The sequence below is a fragment of the Filicampus tigris genome, chromosome 7 (assembly GCF_054856515.1).
Source record: "Filicampus tigris isolate MCC_2025a chromosome 7, RoL_Ftig_1.0, whole genome shotgun sequence".
Classification (NCBI taxonomy): domain Eukaryota; kingdom Metazoa; phylum Chordata; class Actinopteri; order Syngnathiformes; family Syngnathidae; genus Filicampus; species Filicampus tigris.
The window spans coordinates 20390159-20410131 of NC_141223.1; the positions used below are offsets into that span (position 1 = coordinate 20390159).

Consider the following 19973-nt stretch of genomic DNA (forward strand, 5'->3'; position numbering starts at 1 on the left):
TCAAAGAATAAATAATCCACGTACAGTACATAATATAATTTACATCAGAGAATGGGAGCAGCAGTCTTTGTGGCAACGGTACACCAATAAAACATAGTATACAGTACTGTATACAGATGTGAATGGCAGCTGTACATGTGTCAACATGAATAAATATCTGTATACAGAATTGAACGTGCGCAGCAACAAGAATAGTCAGCAGCGTATTGTAGAAAAAATATCTGAAAATAAATAAATATCATTAGCTAATTTATTATAGCCTACCACTGCTAATTAGAACGAACGGTCATGCCTCCAAGGGTGGTCAAGGATAGACACAGCCGCCGTGTACTTTGAATATTGAACAAACGGTAACAGAATAAACACAAAACAAGCACATTCATACACTAGCTGCAACAGCTATGCACAGATGTGGACAAAGGTAGACAAATATTTTCTGTAGCGTTGTATGTGATGACTGCATGAATTACCTTTTACGATACGTACTGTAATTTGGAAATGTGCAACCAAATTACTCCATGTTACTACATGTTGCATACTGGGCTGTAGCTTAAGTGTTTGCTTAGTGGCCTCTGCTGACGCATTCCAGCACAGCACCTGTTACAACATAGATGTCAAACACAAGACCCGGCGGCCTGACTTGGCCCACCACATCATTTTATGCGGCCCACGAAACAAATCAAGCATGTCAACTTCCATGATGCTTGCTTAATTCTGTACCAAAATTTCAAATTGTCCTTTGAAATAATGACTTTGAGCATTGCCTTTTTACTTTGTTACAGTAACTCTAACAATAGTTGAACAAATCATAATTCTTTTAATTTCAAAACTAGTTATCCATCAATTTGTTGTGTACAGTATGTAATAAAAATAAGGTGACTAAACATTTGTATGGTTTCGCAGTCATAACGGCCCTCTGAGGGAAACTGTAACAATGTGGCCGGTGACAAAAATGAGTTTGACACTCCTGTTTTACAACAAGACACTCATTATTCTTAGTTGCATCAATTATTGATTCATAATCCTTTTACACACACATCTGGGAGCGCTTGTATTTAAAAAAAATAATAATAACTGAGTAAGAAAATGAAGACAATAAGTAACTGCTGTGAATTCTTCATAGGTGCTCCCACGAGTGCAGCAGATACACAGAGCTGCTCTCACATTGACTGTGTGAGCCTCGGTGGCTGTATTTCATGCTACAACAAAAACAGCACACCAATTGACCAACTTTTGCAAAAAATATGGTATAATAAATAAAATATTACAAAATACAAATAGATCCAGGCATAACGTATTTCAAGTACTGCCATCTGATTTTGTCCGAGAGGCACAATGTAAACCTGTACAATCCAGACAATCACAGGGCACATGTACATGTATACAAACAACCACATCCATCCATTTTCTATATTGTTTGCTGGTGTGGGACTCATTTTCAGACAGAGTTTCATGGCTCGGACCTGACTTCACATTAGCATAACATCTTTACATTAGTATTAACATCTAGGCTTTAAGTGGACAATTACATTTTTATTGTGGTATTAAAGCCATCACACGTGGAGAGGTTGGACAAGCGTTGACACAGATTTTCTGACTGACCACTAGATGGCGTTGTTGCACTGTGGGATTATTACAAGTGACACTCCGAATAGCGCAGATACAGTTTTTGGTTTACTCTATTTTAATTGAACATAATCCAAGTTTCTGCTCCCAAAGACTCACATCTATTTGCCAGAAGGTGTTAGGTTAGGATGGACGAGATGAAGCCCTCCAGCTGAGTCACAGCTGCACTTCTTTGTGAGGAACAATCAACAGGTTGTGAAGAAATGTGGCAAATTAGATCACATTTTCGGGGAGAGTGTGCCCACCTCCATCTGCGAACTGTGACCCTCCTTCTCCACAGCCTGCGTCATACTAATCATCACGATGAATTCCTACGGCTCGGCCGGCATAATGGAATCAATTACGCTGCTTGGGGAAGAAAGGAGGCGGCCAAGCAGAAGGCTCGTCAAAGTATACTGTAGCTATGAAGACTATGAAAGATAAAAAAAAAACCTGACAAACGCTGAATTTGGGCACGAAAACAACCAACATCTGTCTATCTGTTTCACAGGAACCGTAGCAAACACTTTATTCCTCATTAAAAGTAAAGTGTTGTTGCTTTTGCTTATTTATTTATTTTTGTCCTTCCTGACCCAATATAGATCTGCTGGATAAAGTAATAACCTCAGTTGTTAACCAAAACAGCAGCAGGTAAATTATCTCCATATTGTGGTGTCTAATGGCATGGCATTCCAGAAAACATCAATGTGGTCGTTTTTGTTTTTGTTTTTGTTTTGCCATTTGGTATACGTCATTTTTATGTTGTGTTTAAACTCCAGTTTCACTTTACCTAAAATAAAATAGTTATACGCATGATTTATTGCTATACCAAAAAAATGTGATTGTGCAAATAGATAATATACCGTACCCTCTTATCTGCAGTTAAGAAAACGGACAACCCAGACTACTAATTTCTAGGGTGAGGGTTAGTCAGAGTAGTGGCACCTTGATTTGTCAGTGACCCGACTTCCATGTTTTTGTACATATGAGCCGTTATTTGTCAGATTTTTGGTTAATTTTGTGAGCAAAAATGTGAGATACAGATTGTGGCAGCAAACTCAAATCCACTCACCTCATAACAAGTATCAGTGTTGAACAATTTTTCAAAAAATAGTTTTTGAGCAGTTTATTGCTACTCCAAGTTGACGTTTATTTTCAAAGTAAACATACAACAAAGAGAATTGCACATTATGTATTTAAAACAACCACCAATCTTTGCCTCAGGAACGTGAGTTTATCTTACTGCTAGCAAGCAAAGCAAAACACCAGCGATGGGCTAAGGAATAGCACCGGGTACGGATATTTAAACAAAACAGATGGAGCAACACATATAGACTGCCAATACACACTGCCATATATAATTTATCCTTTCTGAAAGACAAGTCATATTACTGCAGATTACTAAGAAACAATCTCTGTCACTGTCAATTCAAATGGAATAATCTTACTTTAATTCATATTTTTCATACAGTTTTGGTATTTAATCCCATTTGCTTGTGCAGGTGTACTCAATGAAGTGGCCAGTGAGTGTATAGGTCAATGCACTAGCTACAAATCTTGTATTTATTGATTTATTGATTCATTGATTTTTAAATTAGAACCCAATGTCTTTGTAAATCACACAGGCATGGTGACTGTTCCAAAAATAGGACAACATTTGACCCAAACCCAAAGTTGCTTGCAGCCATGGATACTTTTGAACAAGTTACCATAGCGACTGCTGCATTTGGCTTCTTGCTCGCCTGTGACAGGATGCGTTAAGTGGAGGTGATGAAAGGAGAGCACAACACAGGTCATATGGCAAACACGTTGGCCTATGCATGTCCTTTTTATTTGTTTTCCTTCTTGATGTTTGTATGTGTGTGTGTGCGTGCGTGTGTGTGTGTCTACTTTAATGAGCAGGGTGCAGGTTTTCATTAAGGCCTCATTAGCACTCCTCCTGGGCTCATTTAAGTCCCTCTGATGGATTAAGCATACCGAGACTGATAGAAATTGGCCTTTTTAATACTGGCACCATTTTGGGGAGTAAATTGTGACATTTGTTAGAAGAAGACAGGCAACGTTATGTCATGTGGCATATGCATTGTGGTGTTTTTTTTTTTGCTACGTATATTTCTCCAAAATACATGTCAGAGTGATCGGTTTCTTGACAGCCATCTGTGCACCATCTTGGCTCCCGTCCCCAGAAACACACACCCACCCACGCACACACACACACACACACACACCCACACACCCACACACACGCACGCACACACACAAACACATGCACACACTGAGATTCTGACGTGCAATATCTTCTCATCAAACCTCATCTCGTGTGTTTTGAATCGTCCCATCCAGCTGACTCTGAAACGAACAGTTTGGCTGCCTTTAAAAAGAAAATGATTCCCTCTTTTTGAACTTCACTATAAATAGCAAGTGTGCTTCGCCACCAGGGGGTTATAAAGCAAAGAGTAAATGTCGCTGGGCTTCCATTACTCAACATCACACACTCCTATTCTGTATAATGTTGAAAGCGAGCCTAAATAGACCTGTCTGCCTTCATAGATACCCATCTCCCACATTTTGTTGTTAAGCTTCATATATTCAGTAAGAAACCAAGGAATATGTCGACAATTATCATGTTAACTATACCATGACTGAAATCCTCTTTTTCCAGTTTCATGTTCTTCAAGTTCAAGTTCAACCATCTTGGCCCACATTGGCAGGAGATAGTAGTTTGTAATGCTACTCACAAAAAAAAAAAAAAAAAAATGCCCAGGAGTAAAATATACAACATTCAACCACTTTCTACAGAGCTTTTACTCACTATGGTGTCTGGTGAGCTGGAACTTACTTTAGGCGTTGGGCATGCTTTTGGAGTATGGCAGTAGCAAGGGTAATTCAAAAATCTTCCTTCAGGAAAGTCCATCCATCCATTATCTGTACCGCTTCTCCTCACAAGGGTCGCGGGGCGTGCTGGAGCCTATCCCAGCTGTCTTTGGGCAGTAGGCGGGGGACACCCTGAACTGGTTGCCAGCCAATCGCAGGGCACATAGAGACAAACATCCGCACTCACAATCACACCTAGGGCCAATTTAGAGTATCCAATCAACTTACCATGCATGTTTTTGGAATGTGGGAGGAAACCGGAGTGCCCGGAGAAAACCCACGCAGGCACGGGGAGAACATGCAAACTCCACACAGGGAGGCCGGAGCCGGGATCGAACCCACGACCTCTGAACTGTGAGGCGGACGTGCTAACCAGTCGACCACCGTGCCGCCTCCTTCAGGAAAGTATTAAATTAAAATGTTTTTCCTTCTTCTCTTGTGGGTGCAATGACAGATGTGGATGGATGAAAAGTATGACCATTGCTTTAGTTTATAAATGCTAATGTTCCCAAACAAACACTAAAGACTCATATGCTGAGCCCACTCGAACTGCGTTGCTGACCGAAGTAGCAGCACCTACTGAGTTATGTGAACAGTCTCTCAAATAAATGCAAGTGTGGAGTCATTAAAGATGTTACTTTATGCAGTGTCAATTAGTGCTCCAGTAGACTATGATATGGTTGCTCCACATTGTTGTGCGCGTCCATGTTTATGCACTGGTAACTTCTGTGATTGGATCTTTGCATTTCTGAATCAATTAACATGAATTGTAATAGACTTTACCAGAACAAAATAAAAGTCTCCCTGCTAATAGCTGCTACCTGCAGCTGAGTAAATATTTGCGTCTCGCCTCACCTCAACCCAATTTATCAAATTCCAGTTGCTGCATAGTTGGATACAATATTGATCCCAATGAGAATTCATGTTGAAAAGAGACAGCTGGCCAGGAAATCGCAGGCTGGAATATGGAAGTGGATCAAAAGACATGTTGACATGCAGTCAGACCCTGCAGGTGCTGATGATGTCTTATGGGAGGAGAAGCGGAGGAGAACTGAAGTGCAAAGTACAGATCAATGCTTTAAATTTACTACAGAGAGCGCAAGTCTATCAGGAGCCCCAGTAGTCTCTTAGTGGAACAGAGTGTGTAGGAATTCTTGAGTGTTGACACTGTCTGCTGTTGAACCGCCAAGGATCATGTGACAAAGAAGTTTGGTGACCTTGGCAGGCGCTGGGAGAAACACTCGTAAGACCAGCGTGAAGTTAGCCTTGGCATTTGGCACAATAGCAAGTCATTAGTTGCACTCTGAATCAACTGGAATCGTAAAATTTCTATCAACCTGGACATCATCATCATCACACTGAGCTAGTCTGGCAGTAATCACATTGACCTGCTTGACACCCAGCTGTCAGTACATAATAGGGCAGGGATGTCAAACTCATTTTTGTCGCGGGCCACGTCATAGTTCTGATTCCACTCGGAGGACCGTTACGACTCTTAACCCGTGTAAATGTATGATCGCCTTATACACAACTAATTGATGGATCACTAATGAAAAATGCAAGTTGGGTTCAGCAGTCCAGAGTGTACCGTGCTTCTTGCCCAAAGTCACCGGGGATAAGCTCCAGTTCACCCATCACTGCGAAAAGTAGAAAGGAGTCCAGTCTTAATCAGCGGTTTCTGTCCAGGCATTGAATCCATAACGCAACACGAGGAGTTGAAAGACTTGGACCTTTTTCATTAGTTGTGTCCCATAAAGCAAGTGCCAGAACATCACTGCATCCTCCGGCGGCAACCGGCCAGGATGACACAGGGGTTGACGATACCAAATTTGTATCTTCTTGAGAAGCTGAACATTTGACACTGTCATTGCGTTGGTGCCCGATGATTTATCCCCCGTCGCACTGCCTGCAAAAGCCACATTTTTCCTTTGCCACTGTTCTGTGTGATAGGCACCCACATGGAATTACAGGACCGAGGCAACGTAGCAATTTCTCGGTGTCTTAGACAGTAGCAAGGCCACACAAAAAGCGGGAAAGGAGGTAGTCGCGAAAGCCAGACTGAGGGTGTGAAGTTCAAACACCTGACGCTCATTTGTCCCCCTCTGCTGTGATGAAAGCATTTATTGCTGTTCAAGAAGTATTTTAAAAGCCACGCCAGATGTTGATGTTTCATTAGCACAGGAACCAGAAGAATGAATGTCACTACCCAGGTAAGTGTAATTTTTCGGCGATAGCCACACTTGTACCGCACACAGATGCGGGGCTATTTATTTTGGGGAAGAATTATCACGACTTCACATTCCGAGCCGACTATCGGTCGTCTCCAGATTGCTGCGCTACTGTCTCCCCATGGAAGAGCGAGTGTGGGTAAGGGATTAAATGGAATCTCTCTTGAAAAGCACATATATAAAATGAGTGAAGTGTCTTGTATCAGTCAGGGAATTACAGAGGAAGTTGGCACTTGGAACCATTTCTTGTGCTTGTCATATTACTGCCTCTATCTTCCATGTTTCTTGCAGCCTCAAGACCAGCACAAGGCTCAATCTCAGAGTTCCGCTTTCTGAGTGACAGAAGCGAGCTCATTAAAGTTTGTATGTGTGTGTGTGTGTGTGTGCATGTGTGTGGGGGTGGGTGCGTGGGTGTGTGTGTGTGTGTGGGTGTGTGTGTGTGTGCCAACATCTGAACCAGGCAGCCCGTCTGCTGCTGATAGCAGAACCTCTCCCCTGACGGTTTCCCAGTGAGAAGAGGCTGATAAAACAAACCGCTGGAGTGAACCTGATCCAAGCAAACAACTCACACCTCACCTCCAACACGCTCACATCACACATTTCTCCTGTTGTGTAAAGTGAAGATAAGTGGAATGTGTAAAATAGTCTAGACCAGAATCGAATTTTGGGAAACGGAAACCAAGATTGAGCAGTCTTTTCAAAGTTTATGAAGCTCTGTATTTTGTGATTGTCTGTTAGAATGTCCAGGGAGAGTACCATTTTGGACTATGGGGTGAGGAAATGCTTCCAATGTGAGTCAAACAGCAAAAAGAGTACATTTGTCTAAAAGTTTAAAAAAATGGTAGCTTTGTATTTGTTAATCAGTTTTTAAATGAGCAGGAAAGTATGTGGTTTAATAAAGAAATTCACAATTTAAGGAATCCTTCAGCAAAACAGAAAAAAAAGTTGGTTAGGAGGCCACTTTTTGGTTCATGGAGGAATATACTTGTTTTTGGTTGATGAGCACATTTATCGTGACTCAGATGGCAAATTGAAAATAGGAATTTATGAGAAAAAAACCACCAGCAATATATTCATGTTTGTCTAGCCCTTTTTTTTTAGTTAGGGAGATTTTTCCTAGTTTACGTAGGATGACATGAGATGAAGGGACCAAACTATTAAAGATTTTGGAGCAGAGGGAAGGCTTCTGTTGTGACCCAAATGGCAAAAGTCAAACCAAATAATAGTTTCCTAAAAAATAATTTCATAATTTAGTTAGTCAGTTATCATGTTAGCAGTTAGCAGGTGACTGATGGAAGCTGTTCGGAATTGACTGACAGGACCCTACCAGCCACCCCTAGCATGTAAACAAATTATGATCAAAACAATACAAAATCAATACTAAAAAAGATAAATAAACGAATCATGAATTATCTCACTACTAAAGAAAGGAATGTGTACCTTTCAGTACTCTTTTAGCCACCCCGGGCAAAACACAATTACAAGGTGATAAAGCGTGAGAGAACAGGGCTCAAATGGCCAACTGTGACAGGGGGCGAGGGGTTGAATTTATGACACGCCACAGCACAATGATGAAGAGTTTGATCACAGCCTTCGCACAGCTTGCCGACGTGAACGTATTTCATGTGTTGACGCTCAACTACTTTGCAAGCTGTCCGTTGTGCTTCACAGACTTTATCATACGTTTTGCACATGGTTGGAAATTGTGTGCGTGTGTGTGTATGCACATATGTGTTGGGGGTAAGGTGTGTGTATTTTCCATTATAGAATTAAGAAATACAGACGGCAGTGATGTGGTGACACAAGGCGAGTCTTGCGTAAGAGTAACATTTTTCTGGGCGAGGATTGACAATGCAAAACGCCCATGCTGGGAATAACGTACAACTTTATCTCAATTACAACATAACAACTTGCTTGTCATGCAGCATGTGACTATGCGTTGACAGCCACAGAAAGTGACCTAACTTACTAATGTTCTCCTTTTTGGGGAGAAAAAAAGGCCAAGTCGGTAATTAATGATTTGCAGTTAATTGCTCTTCTGTCCCTTGGTTGACCTTGGTTAAAAGAACTGGAATCCAAAGACCACTTGGGGCCAAACAGAGCAAATGGAATGCAGTTAACATCTTGATATACCTTTTAAATAAATTGGTATAGTTACACAAAGCAAGCAATGTAAACTGCATTCCGTCGTGCTGGACTCAAACTGTCGCCATCATAAAACATGAATTAACTATAGAGGCAATGTTTTAAGTAACACTATACTGTATGTAAAGAGAAGTTAATTCAAATGAGTAAATCTACAGGGTGTTCCAAAAGTAGCCATACACTCTCTAACCCGAACCCATGCAATATTTGTTAGCATATCGTTTTCGTGCCCATGGCTCACCAATTGACATTGAAGCAGTCTTGCAAAGTTTTTCGCTAAGCAAGAAGTTTTTCTGTGAAAGCAGTTCAGTGCCGGTTCAGTCCAGTGCAGCCATACCGATAGAGCTTCACAGCGCAGATAGCAAAATTGGTGTGGCCCAGTGACGGGCCACACAACCCACCTCCACTTGCCTCACATACCTCAATGAATGACGGTCCTTTAGTGGTCCACATCTGGTATCCACATGTGGGCCACACAAGGCCCATATCTCACCCAAATTGTATAGCTGGCCCTACTATGGACCAGAACTGGTTCCTGGTATGAGCCTTAATTCAACCTTAACTTAGCCACTTCATTCATGAGCCATATTTGACCAAATTTTATTATTTTTTTTAACTCTCAACAACTACAGTGTTATAAACAGATCTTTATTTTCATAACTTGAGAACCACCGCACATAAACTTGAAAACTGCCCATTTTTTTAACACTGAACACAGAGTCCAAACTGGGAAGCAGCTTGCTCTTGAACAGCATTCATCCATCCATCAAATTGTTGTGTTGTGCATGGCCTCTTTTCTTCTCATCCTTTCCTTCCTGCCACCATCCCCAGCAGGAGCCGGATGTAGCCATCTTTGGATTTGGCATCGATTTCCTGGTCTTTGGCCCCAGATGTGTGGCCCAGGCGGTTACACTGAAACATGCAAACATTGTTTGAAATTAACTTTTTGTATTGTCAGGTAATTGACTACTAAAAAGAATAATTCAACTAAAACTGATATTGTGGTGTCAGATCAATCCATCCATCCATCCATTATCTATACCGCTTATCCTCACAAGGGTCGCGGGGCGTGCTGGAGCCTATCCCAGCTGTCTTCAGGCGGGGGACACCCTGAATTGGTTGCCAGCCAATCGCAGGGCACACAGAGACAAACATCCGCACTCACAATCACACCTAGGGGCAATTTAGAGTGTCCAATCAATTTACCATGCATGGTTTTGGAATGCGGGAGGAAACCGGAGTACCCGGAGAAAACCCACACAGGCACGGGGAGAACATGCAAACTCCACACAGGGAGGCCGGAGCAGGGAACGAACCCACGACCTATGAACTGTGAGGCGGACGTGCTAACCAGTCGACCATCGTTCCACACAGTTTATTTATTTATCTATTTACTTACTTACTTTTTGGGCACAAACACAATCATTCACATACACATTTGTGGTCTATCGAGTGGGAAGTGAACCCACTTAGAAACAATACAAAACGTATGAGTCATTAGAAAGCATTACAAAAATGAAATCTGGTCTGAAGCAGCAGAACGCTACTGTAAGGCCAAAGACTTAAGTGTTTTTTAATCACCTGTTTCTAGGCAGAAGTCATGTGGCTCAATCATAACCACCCCAAAAGCCAGTTAAATATCATTAACAGATACATTCTGTGACATGTTTAACTGTACACAAGTACAGGTAGCAGAATTCGATACTGGCTAAATGGGTTGCGCCTCGAGATAAGTGACACTTTTTTGCTATTTTTAAACAAGCATGTAATAATGTGGTGCAGATGTGTTGCCCACCGTCACTGAAGTCCAAGTAACCCTAGCAACCGCCAGGAACACAGTGGAAGCAAATTTTTATAATCACGTGTTCATACCCATGGACAATTAAGAGCAGAAGTCACTCACCTTTTTGAAACTGAGAGCTACTTCTTTGGTAATGTGAAGTTTGATGCACACTAATGAAAAAACACATTTGCTCCAATTTCCTTATACGTTATTATTATTATTTCTCACAGCAATTGTCAAAGATGATTTACCGAAGTAAGAAACATAAACATCTATATATGCAACACTATTTATCACAGAAATATGTTTACATTGTTATATGAGCATTTCTACATCATTCTTAGGAAATTACAATGTCCCTTGCTATTTTTACAACAGGCCTGCAGGTTACATATGTGGTGCTTGAGGATCAGTAAAAATATATATCATACACTGACTATCCAGAGGACATGAAAACTGTTAAAAATAGATTCTTCAATGTATGTTTTTTGAATGTGGGAGGAAGACAATATCATAGAGAAAACCCACACCAGGGCGGGGAAAACAAACAATGCAAACACCACAATGGAAGGCTTGGTCGAGATTTGAACCCAGAACCTCTCAACTATAGGCAAACCTGCCAAGCATTATTTCATTGTACTGACAAATTCCCATCCATCCATCCATTATCTATACCGCTTATCCTCACAAGGGTCGCGGGGCGTGCGGGAGCCTATCCCAGCTGTCTTTGGGCAGTGGGCGGGGAACACCCTAAATTGGTTGCCAGCCAATTGCAGGGCACACAAAGACAAACATCCGCACTCACAATCACACCTAGGGGCAATTTAGAGTGTCCAATCAACTTACCATGCATGTTTTTGGAACGTGGGAGGAAACCGGAGTACCCGGAGAAAACCCACGCAGGCACGGGGAGAACATGCGAAAAAGTGTAGGGCTACTGCACCTTAAAACGTGTTTTGTTTTCTCCTTAATTGAGATAACTGTTGTTGTGATTTGAGCTAAACAAATAAAAGTTGATTTGATTTAGATTTTTTATATCCCATTCATCGGAACTACATCGAGTTTTCTTTGGGTGGGCAGAGAGTGTCCGTTGGTGGGCACTGACCACCTCCGCCCCCCCTGGTAACGCCCCTGCCTACGGACATTTTTGTCTTTAGGGAAACTAACATGCATGTGTTTGGGATGTGGGAGGAAGCACTCAAGCGCAGCGACAACATGCAAACACCACACAGGAATGCTTGAAATTCGAACCCTGAACCAATGATGAGGCAGATGTGCTAACGGTTGGCGCCACTGTTCTTGCGTCCTATTTGAAACCTTTACTTTTCGTTTCACATTTAGCTTGTACTGAGTTTGTACAAGTGCTACACTTGTGCACATGATGTGCTTTAGTTAATACATCTCAGCCGCCGTACTTCCCAGCCTTTGAGCGTTTCACCGGGTCGTGGTGCTTCAAATTGGAGCACGGCACCATGTGCACCTCACACCTGACCACTTGGGCCGCAAGCGCACGAGTGCGATGGATCATTTCCATGCATTCGGCGATGCTTCCTCGTTCTTCCGCCCGTCTGCATGGCATGCCTGTAAGGAGCAGGTAGTGGAGAATCTGGGTGTGCGTGTACAGTATATGCGCGTGTGTGCGTGCGTGTGTGTGTGTGTGCGCAGTAAGGAAGGCGAGAGAGGCGGGATTTTGCGCCTCGTGGAGCGTTCCAGATTGAGACGAGCGGACCACTTTGCGCCTCCTCCTCCAGAGTGGATTTGATGGATGTTTAACGAGCGGATGGGATGCCAGTTTATAGTATCGTCGCCAAATTCCCCGACACGTCCGGTAAGTTGTGCCACCGCCGATTTGTGTCTGTTATGTGTGCGTGCGTGGGGATATTGGCGTGCACTCTGGGTGACACCAGGTGGCGTGTGCACCAGTTGATTCATGCAAAAAGCTACACTGGAGTTCACAACGTGCAACAGGAGTGTCAGTCACCATGTGTGCTCCAGCTGAGTGGTTTTGAACCAACTCCGCCTTTTGTGCGCTTTAATTGATTGCATGAGTGAGCCTCCCTGCGCACAAACTTTTCATCTTTGTTATTTCAAGCTTGGTGGAAATGTCAGATTTACAGTAGTATGATGTTCTGTTTTTCATATTCTGTTTGACATATTCTGTCAAAGGTTCGGAGGGCATATTGTAAGTTTTATAAGACGGCAACGCTGCTGTTCTAGTGGGATTCGATATAGGTAGTGGTAGTGGTAGTGGGTAAAGTGTGGCTCATGGGCGACATGTAGGTTGCCCCGGTCTTAAATCAATTCCGCCGAGCATTTGCTTTATAATAGACCTTTAATATGTGTGCATTAAAATAGCATTAATTTACATTTTGTTATTGTATTCGTTAATTGGATCATTAATTTTAATCAGCAAATACATGTATTTGTAAATAAAACTAAAAAAAAATGGAATTAGGGTCGCATGGTGGCAATCCCTCATTCACAATTTTGAGCTTGGGGGTTGAAATCTAGCCTTTCTGGTGAGTTTATATGTTGTTGCCATGCTTGCGTGTGTTTCTCCAATCACTCTGCTTCCTACACATTCCACAAACATGCATATATAGTAGGTTCACTGAAGTATTTAAATTGTCCTTATGTGAGTGGGTTTATTGGCGGTTTATTTATGTGCCCAGATAGGCTTCTGATCCTAAAGAGGATAAATGAGATAGAAAATGGGAATGAATTATCAACTTATTATTAACAGCGATATTTTACATTGAAATTTTGTTTTATTTTATTGAACTACACATATTTTTACATCCATCCATCCATTATCTATACCACCCTATCCTCACGAGGGTCACGGGGGTGCTGAAGTCTATCCCAGCTGTCTTTGGGCAGTAGGCGGGGGACACCCCGAATTGGTTGCCAGCCAATCGCAGGGCACACAGAGACAAACAAACACACACACTCACAATCACACCTAAGGGCAATTTAGATTGTCCAATTAACCTACCATGCATGATTTTTTTAAATGTGGGAGGAAACCGGAGTACCTGAAGAAAACTCACACAGGCACGAGGAAAACATGCAAACTCCACACAGGAAGCCGGAATCGAACCCACAACCTCTGAACTGTGAGGCGGACATGCTAACCAGTCGACTACTGTCGATCACATATGTTTCACTTTATCCTTTCAAGTTTTGTGTAATTGTCAAATTTAGTGTATAGTTAACTGTTTCAAATGAGATATTCTGTCAGGTGTGACGGCATATTAAAAGTTTTATCGGGCAGCAGAGTTGCTATTCTAGTGGAAATTACTTGTTGAAAGGGTCACCACTGAGCATTCCCAAACTGGTGTGCACACTCTTTGGGGTGCATCGATGCCTTCATCAGGGTGTCTAAGATTTAAAGTATAATGGCAACATTTATGTCATTTTCCCCCCTAGTGTCTTTTTCTCATAAAATGAACATTCCAGTGCCCTCATGGGGTGTGCAAAATTAAAAGTCCAAGGGGGTGCGAATATATATTAAAAGCTTTACGGGGCCACGGAGCTGCCATTCTAGGGGAAATTACTTGTAGAATGAAGCAGTAGGCGTCCCTTAAAATCTACAGCATGGAATCCCGGGACACACAATCTTGGGGTGCGCCAGTGCCCTGGTGGGAGGTATCAGATTAAAAGTCAAAAGGAATCGCAACATTTAGTAGGTTTTCACTCCACGGCCCAGTCCACTGTACTGCCGACATGCTATTCTAGTGGGAAAAGAGATCTATGAATTCTATGGGACTAACCTAGTTAAATAAAGGTTAAACTAAATTAGGGGTGTCCAAACGTTTTGCAAAGAAGACCAAATTTGGTGAGGTGAAAATTGCACATGCCGGCCATTTAGCCTGACATTGGTGTTTTACAGGGAACACCAATAAATCCAAGCACATTTTAGCAAACCAGTCTGCCTTTCGTTTTTGACTTTTTCATTTAAATTTCAAGATTCTTACACATGTTTTTTGATCCTTTTGAAACATGACATACCACTGGCAATTAAATTTTCACTGAACTTCCAGATTTAAAAAGAGAGAAATAAGTAACAATATTCACCAGTGCAAATTACATTTCAAACATGAATAACAACTGGCAATTAAATGTACCCTGAACTTTTTAATTCAATAACAGGGAAATCCGCAAAAAATATATCATATTCACCAGTACAGCGCATGGTTAATTTGAAACATGGCATATTGTTGAAAATAACTGTTCACTGAACTTTTAGATTTAAAAACAGGGAAATAAATAACAGTCTCCTTGCAAATGAGGCAGATACAGTTGTTGCGTGTTTCAGTGAAAAAAATAGACCAATTTCCACCTCTCCTTAAATTGTTGGCCCTCGCTGTCAACTTGCCTTTTTTTTTAATTCATTGTGCTATTTTAGAAACTGTCCAGAAAGGGTCACACAGGGTTATGGATTGGACAGAGTGCTGCTCACCTCTTGTGTGTAAATTTGAAATTGCATTTAGAGTGTGTTTTATACGCTTGTCAACGAGGCTACGGGCCAGACGTTATTAATTTTATGACAGAGGCTGCAGGCCGGATAAAATTGGGCCGCGGGCCGCATTTGGCCCCCGGGCCGGACTTTGGGCATGCCAGAACTAAATAGATTAATCATTTTGTGTAGTATGGGGTAGTGGGTATCCCTGACGTGCTCTCTCTTTGGATTGCTGAAGTGTAGTGATTGGGTTGCCTAAAATCAAATGTGTTTTAACTCTATTACTTAATTGTTTTTCCCCAAAGTGTGACTTTTAAGAACAAAGTAAGCATTACTGTGCCCTTATTGGAGTGCGAAGGTTCAAATGTCAGGGGTGTGTGAAAATTTATGTAAGGTTTGCAGGGCTGCAGTCTGCTGAGCTGCTGTTCTCAAGCAAATTAAAATGGTGCATTTGGCATCCCCCTGAGCATGGATTCCCAAACTGTGATGCGCACACTGTTGGGGGCATGCAAGACATCATTTGGTCTCGTATAGTAACTACACATTTACATATTTTTCATCTACATTATTTAAACTTTTGTGGAAATGTCAAATTTAGTATGAAGTTCCATCTCTCAACTGAGATATTTTGTCGGATGGTGCAAGAACCTTTTAAAAGTTTCATGGGGCTTGTGGAAATTACTTTTAGAATTGGTCAGCGAGCATCACCCTACACCTACAATATAGTTCCCCAAATAGTGATGTGTACACTCTTGGGGGCTCCTGCTTGTGCTCTGACAGGGTTTCCTGACTAAAAACAATACAGAGTTCTGTTCTTGAAGACCGGCGCATGTGCGCTCAACGTAAATACGGGCACCTCTTCATTTCTGTCACATGGAGATACACGGTCGGTGGTGGAACGCGGTCTCCAAGTGCCCACTTTACAGCTGTCAACTTCACGTCATCCGCAAGTGGAGATCTTGCAATTCCTCATAAACGTACTTTGCGTGCACCAATCTCCTGCACGGACTCCAGCGAACTGTCATGCATTCTCCGTGTAGACCGTGCACCTTTCCTGTACTGAATTTAAAGCGAGTAAGGGGTGCCACTTCACAAGTTGGCTGTAATCACTCCTGGAATGGCGACCATATGTGATCCCCCCTAACCCCTTATAGTGATGGGGGTGCGTCTACTAAATTCGCAGATATGCTGAATTAGATCATTGCCCTGGCACAAAAATGATGATGCGCACGTTTTTCCGACAAGCACAGGCTACTCTCTATTACCAAATTGTCAGATGAGTCGGGGACGAGGCAACTCCAAGTGTTGGAATTCCCAAAGAGGTGCAACACAGCCCCAAACACACTAGACTAAACTTGCGCTGGCCAAGTTACATCCGTTTTTACGCTGAGTCGACAGGCGCCAATATACCAAAATAGGGCCCATAGTGTATAAACTTCACTGATCAACATTTTTTAGCGTGTATACCGTGGTGCCTTGAGAAACAGGGGCATGCAAGAGGGTGGGGTGGATGGGGTGGGTGATATTTGACTTCTCCATGTAACCTATTGCACAGCAAAAAAACTATTAGTGACATACCACTCCTTTCCAGTTGAAGTCCCCATAAAGTGAATTCAGAGATTTTTTCTTTCAGATATCATACATGTTTGAAGATAATTTCTGAAAAGGTGCAAAGATGGAGAATTATGTAGTCCTTAAGTGTGGGGATAAAGCTGTAGTTCCTATCCATATGCGCACAGTACAAAAGCGTAAACTGTTCTCCACCATTTCTGTTTTCCTATTTTTTTGCATGGCTAAAACAGTGCCCAATGACTTGAGAAGGGTGAAGATGAATACCTTCGCTCTAGCTGCTAGCTGGATAACTAGTTAGCAATACCTCCATCCTAAAAATGTATCTGGTGTTCCCACTCGAGCGCCTTGTTGCTGGTCGTGAGTGTGTGCACATCTCGTGAGAAAGGCAGAAGCACGTGGAGGGCATAACAATGAGAGATTTTCAAAAAAGCCTGACTTGACAGCTAGCCTGTGGACTTGTGCTTCAGACTTATGGGGCTACTTTAGAGTGCCTTGTTGGTGCAGAGTGCAGATACCCCTTGATGACCTGTTGAGATTCAAGACAACGGATGCCAGATGAAGTAGCATCCATTTTCCAGGTCCACAGAGGTCCACTCAGTTTAAAGTTCAGTGGAGTATGGCTTTATTGTATTCGGCTGACATGCCCACAGCATTTGAGAGTAGAAACAATGACTTGATTTTTCATGATTTTGAATCCTCATTTTATGCCTTTTTTAAATCATTCCAGTTTGACATTTTGTTATCAACTCTTCTTTGTGATGTGTCAAATTTGGAAGACTTTTTTTTCCCTTTACAGGGACTTTAAATGTCTTGCTCACCTCAACTGTAAATGGGAGGAGCCATCCATTGGAGAGGGAATTGAACCTGTGGTCACCCTTTTGGTCACAAGCCGCATTCTTGGCCACAAAACCACAAACCCGCCTGTTTTTGGCGTCCCTCTAGTAACTTGAATCAAATAGCACTGTAGCTTTCTTGGGGTTTACTAAATATATGTGACTCTGCCAATGCGACAAACATCGTGTGACTTAACTCCCCAAAATGTCCTCATTACTCTTTGTTGGTGGATGAGATTCATATTAGTCAGCAGCAGCTACTGGCCACATGTCCCACAGAACGTGTTATTTCAAGTTAAACTAGGGCACATTCCTATGCTTATTAGAACACCTCAATTAAGTGTATGACATGTTCATGGCTTGCATGGATGTGGCCTGTAAAACTCTCTGACTGTTGTGTATGCGTGTGTTTGTAGGCGCATGTGGGTGTTTTTCAGGTGTCCTGGTGAATGATGGCTTTAATTTTGAAGGGGTTGCCGAGGTCCCGAGAGACAAGGGGAGTGATTATGTTTTGGATATTTTTGGGAGACATGGACATAGAAAAAAGAGACAGGGGAGCTTGGAAACTTTGGGGTCTCCTCAAATAAAACCGTCTATCAGTGTAGTAAAACATACGTTGCCGTAAAGCTTGCTGTTCTCTTCTCTGTGGACTCACTGCTTCCCTCCTCATTGATTGGTTGTTTTCACCCTCCGTGCCTCGTTAACATGATTAACTTCACCTGATCGTGGCTGAGTCCAAGACCAGCAGGGCCATTTTCATGCTCTCTTTCTCCTGGTAAATTACATTTGCTACCCTCTGTCTTTCTAATGGTTTAAACTGGACTATGTTGAACTCTAAATTGTACTTGAGCTCCATTATATTAGTAGTGAAGGTTTTCTTCTCTTAAAGTAAACTTAATTTCCCTTACAGTTATGCATGAATACCAAGAGATTTTTGCCAAAGGAAATAATATAACATGAGATGCCAACGTACGAGATTCACTTGTGTACAGAGAAGTAATCATACACTGGCTGTGGGAATTACATTTTCCTGAATTAATCAAGAGGGATCGTGCCCATTCCTGCTTTTGCCAATAATCGATCACTATTTATTGACTGCACCTGTGCATTTTGGTGATAAGACACACACACTTGGTTTTAGCCGTATTTTCCGCACCTTTATATAACACACAGCCACCCTATTTATCCATCCATTATCGATACCGCTTATCCTCACAAGGGTCGCGTGGCGTGCTGGAGCCTATCCCAGCTGTCTTCGGGCAGTAGGCGGGGGACACCCTGAATTGGTTGCCAGCCAATCGCAGGGCACACAAAGACAAACATCCGCACTCACAGTCACACCTAGGGGCAATTTAGAGAGTTCAATCAATTTACCATGCATGTTTTTGGAATGTGGGATGAAACCAGAGAACACGGGGAGAACATGCAAACTCCACACAGGGAGGCAGGGGCCGGGATCGAACCCACGACCTCTGAACTGGCAGCCGGACGTGCTAACCAGTCGACCACCCTCTTCCACTCTATTTAAAAAACAAAACAAAAAAAAACAAAAAAACACACAAAAAAAACACATATAAGCCGCACCTTTATACAAGCCACACACAGCGACCGTATTTTCCGGACTATAAGCCGCACCTTTATATAAGCCACACCTTTATATAAGCCACACCAATCTATGTTGAAAAATAGGGCCTGTGCACAACCCGTCATCGCTGACGTCGCTACCGGGGAAACCACCATGTTGGGAGCGCACTGGAGGCGACATGACTACTGTTGTTACGCAAAACCAATTTGCTGTGTGTCTCGCTTGATTTAGATAGGCGAAATACATAAACATGGTGAACCGTTGCTGTGTTAGGGGGTGCAGCAATGCCACCCTCGATCGCGAAGGAAGAAAATTTAATAACGGATTGAGTTTTTATAGGTTTTCTGCTTGGCCGAGGTAACCAACATTTTGGACATGTCAAAACAAAGTCGGATGGCTTGGCTATCAGCTGTAAAATGAAAACATTTCACCATAAACAACCTTCAGTCTTTGGCGAGATTATGCTCCGTATATTTTCATAGCAGTAAGTTAAAAATAAAGTTTAGAATTCTCTTGCTTTCTCTCTCTAAGTCACATACGTGCATGCACTCAGTGAGTGAGGTAAAAGGAAAGAAGGAATGACTAACGATCACATACACTGTTAAAAAGGAAATAAGTACGTTCGTTTGTGCAGCTCAAGTGGACGGTTCACAAGCAAACACACATCACATAGCTTCGTCCGAATGACGGTGTTGTTATTGTTTGCCCCCTTCATCACCTGGAGGTACTGCACCTACCCGTTTGTAAATTGCACATGAGAGGCTAAAGATTTAGAGGTCCACTCAGTATTGGGAATTCTGTAGGGACCCAAACCATTTATAATGTCTATTTTTGCAAGATATCAGTCTCTGGCTTCACTGTCTACTCTATCCTTGTAAAGCCGCGC

At 42.3% G+C, this 19973-nt stretch overlaps 1 protein-coding gene across 2 annotated transcripts in view; it reads left to right on the plus strand.

Annotated features, from left to right (window-relative positions):
- Window positions 1-12286: 12286 nt before the first annotated feature.
- Window positions 12287-19973, plus strand: part of LOC147145110 (neprilysin-like) — a 64345-nt gene continuing 56658 nt past the window's right edge. Inside the window, exon 1 of one of the 2 annotated variants that reach the window (XM_086036371.1) lies at window positions 12287-12463. In XM_086036371.1, coding sequence (XP_085892497.1) covers window positions 12421-12463 — 43 coding nt within the window. In that variant the 5' untranslated portion in view covers window positions 12287-12420. The remainder of the gene's footprint in view (window positions 12464-19973) is intronic. The other variant, XM_086036370.1, reaches the window with a different exon arrangement.